Source organism: Gymnoscopelus microlampas (assembly GCF_963454915.1).
Source record: "Gymnoscopelus microlampas genome assembly, chromosome: 17".
In the NCBI taxonomy this organism is placed as follows: Eukaryota; Metazoa; Chordata; class Actinopteri; order Myctophiformes; family Myctophidae; genus Gymnoscopelus; species Gymnoscopelus microlampas.
This window is the reverse complement of record NC_139954.1, coordinates 43,144,233-43,158,240: the sequence shown is the minus strand read 5'-3', so window position 1 is coordinate 43,158,240 and position 14,008 is coordinate 43,144,233. Positions and strand designations below refer to the sequence as shown.

The 14,008-nt window shown below is 41.5% G+C and overlaps 1 protein-coding gene across 1 annotated transcript in view; it reads left to right on the top strand.

Moving 5' to 3' along the window:
* Positions 1-14,008, top strand: part of LOC311064463 (contactin-associated protein-like 5) — a gene marked incomplete at both ends in the record, with an annotated part of 210,811 nt that overhangs the window by 147,155 nt on the left and 49,648 nt on the right. The window contains 3 exons of the mRNA XM_084084293.1: positions 1,687-1,830; positions 4,505-4,676; positions 13,302-13,408. Coding sequence (XP_083940419.1) covers positions 1,687-1,830; positions 4,505-4,676; positions 13,302-13,408 — 423 coding nt within the window. The remainder of the gene's footprint in view (positions 1-1,686; positions 1,831-4,504; positions 4,677-13,301; positions 13,409-14,008) is intronic.

Here is a 14,008-nt window from a genome sequence, read left to right as displayed (position 1 = left end):
CAAGCTCATATGAGCTTGTAGATCTGCTATGTTTTAATAGCCCAAAGAAATAAAAATAAAATGACAGAGATGTGTTCCCGGTTTGAATGGTTTAATTGTGCCGAATGGGTAATTCTCTCTCCCATGCTTGGAAAGCTGCTTTCATTCACCTCTCTAGCAGATGGTGCACGCGCTGGGGGTGGGGGGGGGGGGGGGTGTAGACAAACTGCAGACAGGCACAGCTTGGATGACCTTGACTGCTAAGACCTGCTAGACCAAAAAAAAAAAAAAGAGAAGCGAGAGAGAGAGAGAGAGCTAAAACAAAGAATATACCTTGGAGGTTTCCTGTCAGGGTTTGGCTCAGGAAGAACAAACAGCATTTAGAGGGCTGATGGATTAGTTGCTTTTTTGTTTGATAATGGCACCGGAAAGGATATTAAATCTCTACGGTCAGCGCGGTTTGACAACTGTAAATGCAGCAAAAACTAGGGATGTCCGATTTTATCGGCCTCCCGATATTATCGGCCGATATTAGCATAAAAATTGATATCGGGAAAATATCGGTATCGGTTTTTGAAAAAAAAAAAAAAAAATGTTTTTTTTTTTTTTTTTTTTTTTTTGCTTTATAAATAAGTTACAGGAGTTCTTACTGTATATGGTGTGTGTGATATGAAATTTGAGCTTACCCTAATCACAATAATCCCCGCATATATCGGTATCGGTTGATATCGGTATCGGTAATTAAGAGTTGGACAATATCGGTATATCGGTTATCGGTAAAAAAGCCAATATCGGACAACCCTAGCAAAAACCTTATAGCTCTCCAGTCTTACACAGTGCAATCCTCGCTGTTAATATAACGGTTAATGCACAGAAGAAGTGTACAGAATGTACATTTGTACAGCAGCAGTGACACCGCTCTACAAATGTTTGTACGCTCTTCTGAGCAAACCAGCTCAATCTGGGATAGCATCTGTGTCATTTTATACTTTGGCTAACGGAGGTATGGAGGTTTTGCCCTTCCTAGTGATTGGTTGTGTTTATGAATGGTCATGAGAGACAGAGATTTCAGAGTTGTTTGTTCCTGGAATTAGCTTTTCACTATACAGTAGCTTCACTGCTGACAGAATGGACTTGAAGCTGGGATGAATGAGTGCTAAAACAATGCGCAACGTCTGACCAATCACAGAACTAGCCGAACGAGTTTGGGTCGTCACAACATATTGTCACAATGTTGTCTGTATAGCCAGCAGAACCACACAAACGTTGGCTGTTCTGATATAGTATGCATTGGGCTTAACTGGTACAGTGGGGCCCTGAGACTTTTGGTTATTATTATTACTGTATGTATTTATTTTACATTTTATTTTTACACATATTAATGGGGCCCAAATACATATCGTTGCTGTCGGTCCGAAACCTCCTACCTCCATGTTTTAACTTTTTTATTTTTTTCGTAAATTAATGCCCTACTTTATCCAACTACAGCGTCACATAAAAGTATCAAAAGCAGCAGATCTACAAATGTGGCACCAGCGACACACTTTGAGCTTGTAGATCTGCTACTTTTGCTATTTTTGGACATACTGTATCAGGTTTCCACCCGACAGAGACGATATAATATAATCTTTTACGACATTCAACGTCTAATATTTCGACCTGTATCCATGCTTCACTACATAACCTGAAATATCTGTCCCCCACCAGGACACAGAGTAAACGATGGCCTCTGGCATTCAGTGAACCTTGACACGCGCAACTTTCAAATTACCTTGACCCTGGATAACGAGCCAGCATCCACCATTGAACTTGGACAGCGACTGGACACAGAGGACATCATCTACTTTGGAGGTCAGTAGTATACACTACACTACTACCACACAGTTACCACAGCCTCCATTCACTGGTTTTTACATGTGACCATGTCGCGCTCCAGTGTGTCTTTTATGGCAGGGGTCTTCAATGTTTTCAGGCCAAGGACCCCCTAGCTGAGAGAGAGAGATGAAGCAGGGACCCCCTATTGTATAAACTTGTGCTTCAGATAAACTTTTGCTGCTCTTTTTTCCCTCTACACCTATAACTCTTTGCCAAAAATAGCCGATCTACAAGCATACAACGCCTCGCAGCGCGAGGCGTTGTGAGCTTGTAGATCTGCTATCTTTAGCTAAAGTTCTCCTCAGAAAAGGAATGCTAGCGTTCAAGTGGTTAACTCATTCACTGCCTAGAACGACTAAAAAGACTTTTGTCCCATAAGCCCTGCCTGCCTAGAACGACTAAACCGACTTTAAATAAAAATAAAAAAATGTTTTTTTTTACTTTAAAAAAAAAAATTCGACCCAAAGACCAAGGAGATATGATTTTTCGAAGATATAGACTCCCATCCACTTCCTTGTTAACTTAAAACTTAAAAATTCTGTATCTCGGCTCCTGACTACTTTTTTTTTTTTTATGAAAAATCTTGGCAGTGGGCAAACGCGGCCAGAAATAATTCAGGCAGTGAATGAGTTAATGTAAAAAAAAAATCATATCACACAAAGATTTGGCGGACCCCCTGTAGTAACTCTGAGGACCCCCTAGGGGTCCCGGACCCCATGTTGAAGACCCCTGTTTTATGGCATTCACAACTAGTAACTGAATTTGTTTGAGCTACCCACAGCCCACACTGAAGGTACAACATCACAACGCAACGCGACGCGACGGAAAACAGAAATATATTACTATAGAGCCCTGAGGGACTCCACTCAACCATATGGGGTTTAAAGGGATAGTTCACCCCCAAAATGACTTTTTTTCCTATCGATTAGTCACCCCATGGCGACTTGAATTCATGGATATTGTTTTGTTTTTGTCGCATTCCTAAGCCAATAATGGTAGTGGTTCCGGTAGGAGACACAAAGAGTCTCCTTTGTGTCTCCTACCGGAACCGCTGCCTACAGGTCCGCCGGTCATCAAATTATTGGCTTAGGAATGTGACAAAAACAAAACAATATCCATGAATTCAAGTCTTCATGGGGGTGACTAATCAATATTTTTTGGGTGAACTATCCCTATAAGTGCTTAAATGTCCAGGTTAAATGCCAAATGTTATAAATAGAAGAAATTAGACGAGTGGTTTCTTCTGTGTGTTGACTTTTATTCGTGCAGCATCAGGTTCCGTTTGCTGTCTCATTGTGCGGCTGGGTTCTGTTTCCGCCCAGCTATTGCCTCGCCTTCAGCAGTAGCAGGACAGCATAAGCTCATTACCGCTATGTAGCGTCTACCTCACGCACAATGGATACAATAATTCAAGTTAATTGAATTGGAAGTGAACATAGCGCAAATGCAAATGACATTGACTAGATAATCCTCTTCAATCAAGTGGCATTATCTTGAAACGCAGAGAGTGGGGCTGTCTCGTTTCAATATGTTGTCATTTGTTTCAAGAATACTTTCGCTGCAAGTGAAACGGTCTCACGAACCGAATCAAATTATCGTGCCCCCGCTAGCAAAGTATTTTTTTAAGTAAATAAGCCAAAAGGTTATCATGGCATGCAGTAAATTAAGTGCAAATTCCAAGCAGAGATTTCACCGGAACATACTCGCTTTTTCTGCATCGTTGCGCGTTTAAATTTCCGCGTGCCGCCTAAGCTGAGATTTACCTAATATCTCTGTGCAAACGTTAGCATCCCTGAACTTGCAATGTAAATCTCACATCTTCTGATGGCTGGCATTTTACTAAGCTGCTTTTATAGACTTCAACCTCCATAATGGAGTCTTGGTAGTTTTTTTATTATGGTCTCTCTTTTTACGTATACGTCTTGTGGTGGCTGGTTAGGCAGTGCATGCTTGTCACACAGAAATGTTTGGCTTATATTGTTTAGATAATTGTCATATTCAAAGTATAAAAAAGGCCTTGAGTGGTTAATGCATGTGTTGTAATTATATTACAAAACATATTACATGTTTACTACTTATAATTACATAATGATCTAAATCAGCAAAGTAACTAGTAACTGACATTTTCAAATAACTGTAGTGGAGTCAAAATTACAATATTTGCCTCTGAGATATAGTGGAGTAGAACTATAAAGCATTGAAAAATGGACATACTCAAGTAAAGTAAAAAAAAAAAAAACATCAAAGTGTAATTACAGTAAGTATAGTAGGTTAATCCAGCTTAAGCCGTTATGGTTTACAATTTACAATTACAATTTAACCATTTAGCAGACACCCTTAATCCAGAGCGATTTACAGTAAAGCAAGGTAAACACGAGGTAAGACATCAAATGCATAGAAATAGTAGGCCTAGTGTAGGATAATAGGTAAACCAAGAACCTATCATCAGACTAAACAGTATAACATCAAAACATCTGTACATTGAAACTATAAAAACTATACGATGTCAGGTCAACAAATGAACCTGTCATCTATCTACATAACATGCTATCTAGATTACATTCAAACCATTGCAAAAGCCTGCAAGCTTGTCAAAAGGCTAGGTTTACAGGTGTTGTTTCAGAAACATGGTGTGTTTGTGTTTGACCAGGTTGTCCATCGTCTCCGGTCGTCTCCTACTGTAAGAACCCAACGCTGGCCTTCCAGGGCTGCATGCGCCTCTTGTTCATCAACAGCCAGCCAATCAGCTTCAACCACGTGCAGCAAGGTCTGCTGGGAAACTACAACCAGCTCCAGTTTGACACGTGTGGCATCCATGACAGGTAGGAACACCGTAGGAATGACCTGTGTCATTTTATATACTGTATAGCAACATACGTTTTTCAGAAAACTATTAGAAAACTATTAAATAGCAGATATACAAGCTCACAGTGCGTCCCGTTCGTGCCTGCTATTTTTTTATATTTTGGGGGGTCTAGCAAAATTATGTAATAGAACATCAAAATCAGTTTAACCGCTTTGACCCTATTTAAACTTAAGCTACTCACAAACGGCAGATACACAAGCTCACAACGCTTATATATATTTTTGAGGTCCCTGGCACAAAATGTTTTCAGATGGGGGTTCACGGCCAAATACATTTTGGGGTGTTTGACATGAAAAGAGGTTTGAGAACGACTGGATTAGAACACACACACACAGACACACAGACACACAGCCACACACACACACACACACACACACACACACACACACACACACATTACATTACATTACATTACATTACAGTCATTTAGCAGACGCTTTTATCCAAAGCGACTTACAATAAGTGTATTCAACATAGGTAGGGAACGAAAACTACTAATCACCAGAAGTTTTAAGTACATTTCCTGCAAAAACAAGCAACCAAGAGTATACCTAGCGCTAAGGTAAAAGTGCAATATATCAGCTACCTACTTTCTTAAACAGATGAGACAAAAATGGCAAAATCAACTGAGCACGAGCTAAAACAAATAAGTGTATCGACTAAACAAGATCCAATAAAACAATACAAAAATAAAACAAGAGTTCGTACAACTAGTTAACAACAAGTAGGCCAGGCAAAGAGGAAGGATAGTGTTTCCTGAAGAGGTGGGTTTTCAGCCTGCGGCGAAAGATGGGCAGTGACTCTGCTGTCCTGACATCAGTGGGAAGTTCATTCCACCACTGTGGGGCCAGAACAGAAAAAAGTCGTGACCGTGTCGATCGACCAGAAGGACCGTTGAGTGGCGAGGGAGTCAATCGCCCCGAGGTGGCAGACCGGAGTGGTCGGGCAGGGGTGTGGGCATTGACCAAAAAAAAACACACACACACACACACACACACACACACACACACACACACACACACACACACACACACACACACACACACACACACACACACACACACACACACACACACACACACAGCATACAGCTCCCATCAAGAAGATTGCACTCAATGCAATGAAGTGACGCCAGCAGCAACACGCTCACAGCCTGACGGGGAGCTACTGTATAGTTGGCTGGAGGCGTCACGTTATTGCTCTGAGTGGGATGCTCTGGATGGGAGACGGTTTGTGTGTGCACGCGCGTGTGTTTGTGTGTGTGCGTGCGTGTCCTTCTTCTACTCAAATCTGTCAAATTTGAGGCAGACAGTTTTTGTCTAAAAACTTGTACTGCTTTTTCACCTTTCAAATTCTGGCCAGAGTGACTGGTCATCTTTACCCATTCACTGCCAGAATTAATTAATTAAGTCAGCCAGTGCCATCGCTATTATAATATTTTTTTTCTATGACGATGTAAACACCAGATGTCTCGGGGGAGACAAGACGAGACATCCACGATCTTCTGTTCTTTAGTTATCGGCAGTTGAATATAGCTTGTTTTCGCCAAAAACACAGATTTTTTTTTAAATATAAATCCTATAACATTAGACCCGACGGGCTGGATTTTCTTTAGATCACATGATTTCCGGATGTACTCTTCTTCGGGAGTCATAGGATCACTCACAGATTGCAGAACAGCGCCCTCTATCGTAATCACTGAGAACACCAAATGATGTCTATAGACGTCAATGGCAGTACAAGCGTTGGATTTTAAATGACATTGGCACGTAATGAGTTAATAAACTTGTTTGGACCCCCCCCCTCTCTCTCTCTCAGGATCATTATTTGTCGACTTGTTTTACACAGATTAACTGTCCAAAAGCACTGGATTTAAAAAAGGAATATACCCCTGATCATTTAACCAGTTAATTCTTCCATTTGCTTGATTAACAATGAATCTAGTGCATGATTATTATCATCTCAAAGATACAGTACACATCTGAAAGCATTACATTCATAAAATTGTGTAGACTCATACTGTATGCACGGCTAAATGTAACTCGCTGTAAAAATCTACTCTCAGAGTAACATTGACACTCAAGACTTTTCTTTGTGTTCTATTTGGGTACGAGCCACGGCAGAAATGAAAATGTCACATCATCATGGCCCCTCACCTCGCCCCAATAAAAATGTCAGTTTCATGTCAGGACTTACCCTTTTCACCGACATGACATACACATTGAAAACAATAATCACAGACTGCTCATGCAATTTTAGAACACTCTTATAGAACACCGTTCATTTCCCATCCTTAGTGATGTTGAAGTGTTGGAAGCAAGGGGTTATGGGTAATCACTCACGGTGACTCAAATGGCTTGGCTCTGACCTTTTTCTACTTAACGTTATCTGATTATTTGTTGAATGTGAAGCAGTAAGCACTGAGATAAACACAATGTCTGCACTCACATCATCTCCTGGGGCTCTCAACCCATAGTGCAGTGCTCCTCAACCTGGGGTCCAGGTTGACCACCCCAAACAGGCCAAAGACCATCTAACGCCCAGGATTCGAACCCTGATCTCCCGCATTGAAAGCCAACATCTTTCATCTTGAGCTTGTGGATCTGCTACTTTTGCTATTTTTGAATTTGAATCCTGAAAAGTAACAGTTTTGGAACTGGTTTCCACCCGACAGAGACGATTATGTATCTCCCTGCTCTTAATGGTTAATGATGGTTGTCTAAATGTGCTGAGCAGGGAGAGGAAATGCAGCAGAGCCTGAACGGCAAGATAAAATATTATATTCACACTTGTATTCACATTATATGAACACAATATTGATTTCAATCTTTTCATGAGTTATCTGACTGATTTTTAAGTTTTGAAAGTAGCAAAAAAATAGCCAATCTAGGTGATACAGGCTCACAGCTTATTGATAGGCAATTTTTTGCTATTGGTAAATAAGAAGTGTGTGGGGTGGGGCAACGCTGTCTCACCAAAAAAAGTCATATTTTGACTTTTTGGGACAGCTTTGACCAAACGTCAACATGTGACGTGAAGAGGGGGCAAAAAAGTCACAATATGACTTTCGGGGAATAAATTACTTACAATTCTGTGCCTATCGTGACATAACTCGGAAGGCGCTGAGTCGGCTCAAAGTGGACTTTGCAACGCTCGGCGACTCGCTCGCTCTAGCTCGCTCGGCGGTGCCTCCCGTGGCCCAAGTCCGCTTGAGACGGCACGCGGTCGGATCGTCAAAAACGCTGAGAACTGGACTTCCGCGTTGCTATAATTTCGGAAGTCCCGAAAAGTCAACATGTGCCTTTTGTGCCCCTCTTCAGGTCACATGTTGACGTTTGGTCACAAAGTCACAATATGCCTTTTGGGGAGTGGGGAGGGGGGGGGGGGGGGGGGGCAAGGAAAAAAGGTTGCATGGGAACCCCTGCCATAGTGTTGTACACTTGGTAATCCTCATACTGCATGACTTGAGTCATGTATCGGGTGTTAGCCAAATCCACACTAAGCTTGAGGTCCCCCACCTAGAGAATTACAACTCAGTGACTGCAGGGTCCCTTCTTTCACTGCTAAAATAAAGCAGCCAGCTCAAATAACCCATTAAGTCCTGTTTGCCGATTCTACAAATGTCTTTCTGAAAAACGTATGTTGCTATTCAGTGGTTCTCAAACATTTTTCATGTCAAGGACCCCCAAAATTGTACGTATTTGGCCGCGGACCCCCATCTCATAACATTTTGTTCCGGGGACCCCCAGAAGCAAAGATTTGAGTAAAAAAAGGTTTACTTCAAGACATATATATTCAAAGATTTGTCAAACATTTTCACAATTTTATAAAAAATAGCAGATCTACAAGATCATAGCGCAGGACGAAGTAAAGCACTATGAGCTTGTATATCTGCTATTTTGTAATAGCCAACCAAAGTGCTATATATATATATATATATATATATATATATATATATATATATATATATATATATATATATATATATATAGCGAAAATCTAAAATGACTTCCTAAGCTCTGCAATTCCTTTTCCAGACTTTTTCTTCTTTTATTTTTTAGCGGCGCTAGCCGCTCTATACCTTTAGGTATAGAGCGGTAGCCCTCTATACCTGGCTTTTGCGTCAACGTTCTGATTGGTCAGACACGTCAACAAAGTGATTGGTCAAGCTTCACGTGACACGTGGCTATAAACACATTATAAACACTTATTGATGACAAAATGTATCAAAGGCGCCGCTACCTTCACACAGGTGTGATTTTTTATTTGGGGAAAGACATTCCTCACACATTTTAAATAGAGACTATAATAATAATAGAGATTATCTTTGTCACATCTATACCTTTGGATCACAAACAAAAGGTACAAATGAACTTTCCTATTTGTTGATGTGTTGTATATATATATAGTTGCATTCAGAGGTTGACTGTTCTGTTTGTAGCTGTTGTTGTGACACAGCCAATTTGGTCAACTGCCCCCCCCCCCCCCCCCCCCTCTCAATTTGTGCTTTTGAATATCATGTCTCTCTTCCGTGTAGAATCCAACTGGCAGTAGATCTATGTGGCATTGTACTACATTTCTGAAAATGACAAATTTGTGAAGTTATCCCTAAACCTAGCTCTAATATACTGTAGATACTGTAAGTATGTGAAAATATTGCTATAGACTCGCAATGGATAAACAATATATACATATACTGTATATATTTTGCTTTATTGAAAGCATGAATGTGTTCAGATACATTTATTGTGTTCTGGCTTTTAAACATTTTCTTTAGCTTAGGAAGTCAAAGATATGCTTTCTCGGTTTTAACGTGATAAAGCAGCTAGCCACTCCACTGAATGTAGTCAATAGCAGCACTCAACCACTAAAGTTACTGAACAGCAGAACCTGGCACTTACTCTATAACTCCTAAAAACCAATGGCGGGGGAGGAGGAAGGAAGGGCAGTAATTGTCTCTTACAAAAAAGTCTTCTGAAATAATACCTCTTTTTTTCTTCTCCTGGAGGGCTTATTTCCTTAACACACTGTTCAACCGTTGAAACTTCATTGGCCACTTTATTGGGAGTTGGCGGGTGGAACCATTTTCCACAAAAAGCCCCATTTTCTCTGTGAATACGAATCGTGTAGGAATAATTAAATCACCGACTGAAATATTGCCTGTTGAACAGCTGAGTGCTGTCTTTTACTGTAGCGTTTAACCCACTACAGCCGGGAACGCATCCATTAATTTATACTTTGGCTTTTCAAAAATAGCAGATATACATACTCATAGCGCTGCACCGAGTGCCGCGTTATGAGCTTGCAGATTTGTTTTTATCATGGAAATGTGTGCAAATCTTTGAATATATATGTGTTTTTTTAAATCCAACCGTTTATTTATTTTGTTTAACTTAAGTTGTTATAATATCAGTGGTTCTCAAACTTTTTTCATGACAAGGACCACCCAAAATTATATGTATTTGTCCACGAACCCCTATCTCAAAATATTTTGTTCCAGGGACCCCCAGAAGCATAGATCTGAGTTAAAAATGCATGCATATATTCAAAGATTTGCACACATTGTCAGGATTATTTTTCAAAAAATAGCAGATCTACAAGCTCATAGCGCGGCACTCGGTGCCGCGCTATGAGCTTGTATATCTGCTATTTTTGAATACCCAAAGAAATCAAAAAATGACACAGACGGGTTCCCGGATTGAATGGGCTAACAGCTTGAATCAGTGTCAGAATGACTTATGTTGTCGGTGCATTAAGCGCCACTGAAAGATGCTCTGCCATCGTTGGGTCTGGGTCTGCAACAAAAGCACTTAAAATGAAGAACAATGGCGCTAGAGCTCTATGATTTGCGCAGGTCATCCAGAAACCTTTAAAGGTGGCACATTCACAGTCAAAGGGTCTTTTCAAAGTCAGTAAGGAGTTTTTTACTTCTGCTCTTTGTCTAAATGTCAGTAAAAGGAACCTATGTAGACACATTTAGCTATAAATTCCACGTATATGGATACTATAAACCTTCTTATCCAGGGCTGATTAGCATGCACCTTATGTCTATCAACCTCATATAATGTGTATGTCTTGCTGAATTGAATACATAGGACCACAATGGAAACAAGCCCTCAGAGCTTTTTGTGTTATTCACTCAATCAGTCAATGGATGGATATAACATGCATAGATATTTTATTTCCCCCCTTTACTCCCCCCGTCCCCTCTTATTTATGTATTCGTTGTTTCTCTGCCTGGAAACAACAACAATGATGGAGCTTGCACAACAACAAAAAAAACAAGCCCCTACTGTTTCACACCAGCAAACCTTTGATGTGACAATGAAGATGATTCTGATTAGAGGATCATTTTGTCCCTGTAGCGCAAACAGAACACAGCGGTTCGCCTTGCACCTACTGTCATAATCACAAGATGTACATCCTCACATGCTATTTGAGTGTCTCTAATTTCATCAACTAGTGCAGTCAGTGCAAGTTATTCATGGTGGGCGATCGCTATCATTTTTGCAGGCAGGAGGCCAGTGCATGAGGATTTGGTTTTAGAAGCAGTGGGCGGACTGTACTGTACTGTAGGTTTGTTATATAGCGCCGGTTAAAGCTCCATACATTGAATTTAGATTTCCCCAGACGCCATCAGTAGGCGGAGATCTTCTGATTGTCTGGCTAACGCCAGACTAGATGCTCCTTCGTCTTTGCTGAAGTTAAAGCATCATTTCAACAGTGGTGGACACTAAAGTACATTTACTTAAGAAAAATGTATATTACTTATATATTGTTTTCTATCGTTGCTGTCTTGCAGGAACCTCTCATCTTCATACTCTAACTTTTTGTTAAATACAATTTATTCACAATTTTTCAAACACTTTCAAGATTTTTCAAAAAATGTTAAAAAAGATCAGATGTACAAGCCCGCAGCGCGGCACGAAGTGACGCGCTGTGAGCTTTTACATCTGCTATTGAGAACCACTGTTCTAAATCCTAAGAGTTTTCTGAAAAGAACCTATGCTAACTATACGTGTACTGTGTATCTAACTATATAAATGGCGAGCAACTTCCGCACCCTCGGTGGTGACACCCCACAGCTCTGTTATCGGATAAACAACGCACCGCCAGACCACATGTCGCCTACTGACTCGCCACGGCGGCCGCACTGAATTTACGCCTCGCGTAGGGGACATCTCACTGTTCACTACACCTTTTCCACCGCGCAACATAATTAATTCTACTCACCAAATGTCGGACAAAACGGAAGGGGAGGCAGCTTCGTACCGTTTACAGTGCGCACGACCTCATCACCACAACAGCAGGCAGCCGCTGCGGGTTTTTTTTCCTTTTTTTCCAAACTTTTTTTTTGGTCACCATTTTCTCCAGGCACCATTTCTGGTGTAACGTCGGGTGTTTCTTTTCACCAGCCAATCACCTTTCACGTTGCCACGTCCGTTGCCACGTCGCGCTGACGTACGCTAAACAAGCGCTGCCGTGCGCACAATGCAAACGAGCCCAAAGGCGCGCAAAAATAAGCCGACCATTGCTTAGACACAAAGTCAGACCTGGCAACGCAGCCTACGCCAATCATGTGTGAGAGATCTACAAGCTATGGGGCAGAGACGCCACCGTATCTTAGCAACAACTACAGCGCTCACTCTCATTGGTCGTGTCACGCTAAGAGCAGTCTCCAGACAATGGCATCGCAGACAGCTTGCTGTTACTGCTGTAGCCATCACAGGCAGTTGCAGCACGACGGACAGGGCGCTGTGATAGCTGCCATGTCGCTAACGCTAACCTGGTTGTCATGCCTGCAGCGGCTGTGCAATCACTTTGTCAACAATGCACGTTCGTGTGGTGAATGTCTATATTGCTGCTCAGTTCGTCCATTGTAGATGGTGTATGTTTGTGTGTGTCTTCTGGAGAACTATGTAGCTCCACAGCAACTACAGTAACTAACGTAATGGCAGGACCGACCCCCCCCCCCAAATACACGTACTCACAACAACACCAGGCGCCCGCCATCTTGCAGAAAGGGCTGCCATTCGCCAGCTTTCAGAAAAACAAGCAACCACCTTCATATTTTTTTTTTTTTTTTTTTTTTTTTCCTTTTGGAAATTTTCATCCCACGATTTCCGCGCGGACCACCAGGGGGTCCGCGGACCCCCTGGTGGTCCGCGAAACATACAAAATATAATTTCTTCTACTTATTTTTCATCATTTTGTAACTTTTACATTACACTTTCTTACAATTTCTTTTTTTTTTTCCCTTTTTGCAAATGTTACTTACACAATTTCTCTACCCCCATATACACACGCCCACGCGGGCCCCGTGCGCGTACATGCCTCTAACAGCCATAATCCCCATCTATACTGCCCACGTGCGCGTACATGCCTCTAACAGCCATAATCCCCATCTATACTGCCCACTCTGTGCTGCAGCTACACGGATACAGACACAGGGACACGGAGGGACCAACAAACGCAAAGCCCCGTGCGCGGCTGGGGTTGAGGGGGGCGTAGCCCCCCGAAACTCTAGTATATATATATACATACAATGTTTTAATGCGTTAAACATGTCCTGCTCTTGCAGATGTCTTCCTAACCTGTGTGAACACGGAGGCCAGTGTTCCCAGGCCTGGGCAACGTTCTACTGTGATTGTTCAGGGACGGGATACTCCGGAGCCACCTGTCACAACTGTGAGTTCATCATTTAACACCTGCATTTCGTCGCTGTTCGAGCAGAAACCTTGTATCTCTATGTTTTTCCTAAATTAATTCCCTATACCGCATCATACAAGAATGTAGCACAAAAGTAAGGGAGCTTGTAGGTCGGTTATGTTCACTACATTTTAATAGACAGTATATATTGTGTACAAAATGGATGCAATTATTGTTTCTGAGTCAGTCCACCCTGAGTGTGCATAGAGGACATATGGACACACAATGATGACAAACAACAACTGTGCGTGATAATTGTTGCTGTCGGGCAGAAACCTCCATATTGTAACGTTTTAATTAATCAACACCCTACTTGATCAAAAGTGTCACACAAAAGCATCCACAAGCTGGAAACTTTTGAGCTTGTAGATCTGCTACTTTTTGCTATTTTTGAATTTGAATCCTGAAAAGTAACGTTTTTTGACATATCGTCACCTTGCTAAACTAATGGCCATTTTTTTGTCATTTTTTGAGGAAAATTATATTTTTGCTTAAGTCAGCTCTTCATGACACTGGTCACCTCTGGTAAAATCGCCCATCTCCTAATTGAAAAGGATCATGCTGTTCACTCCCCTTTTA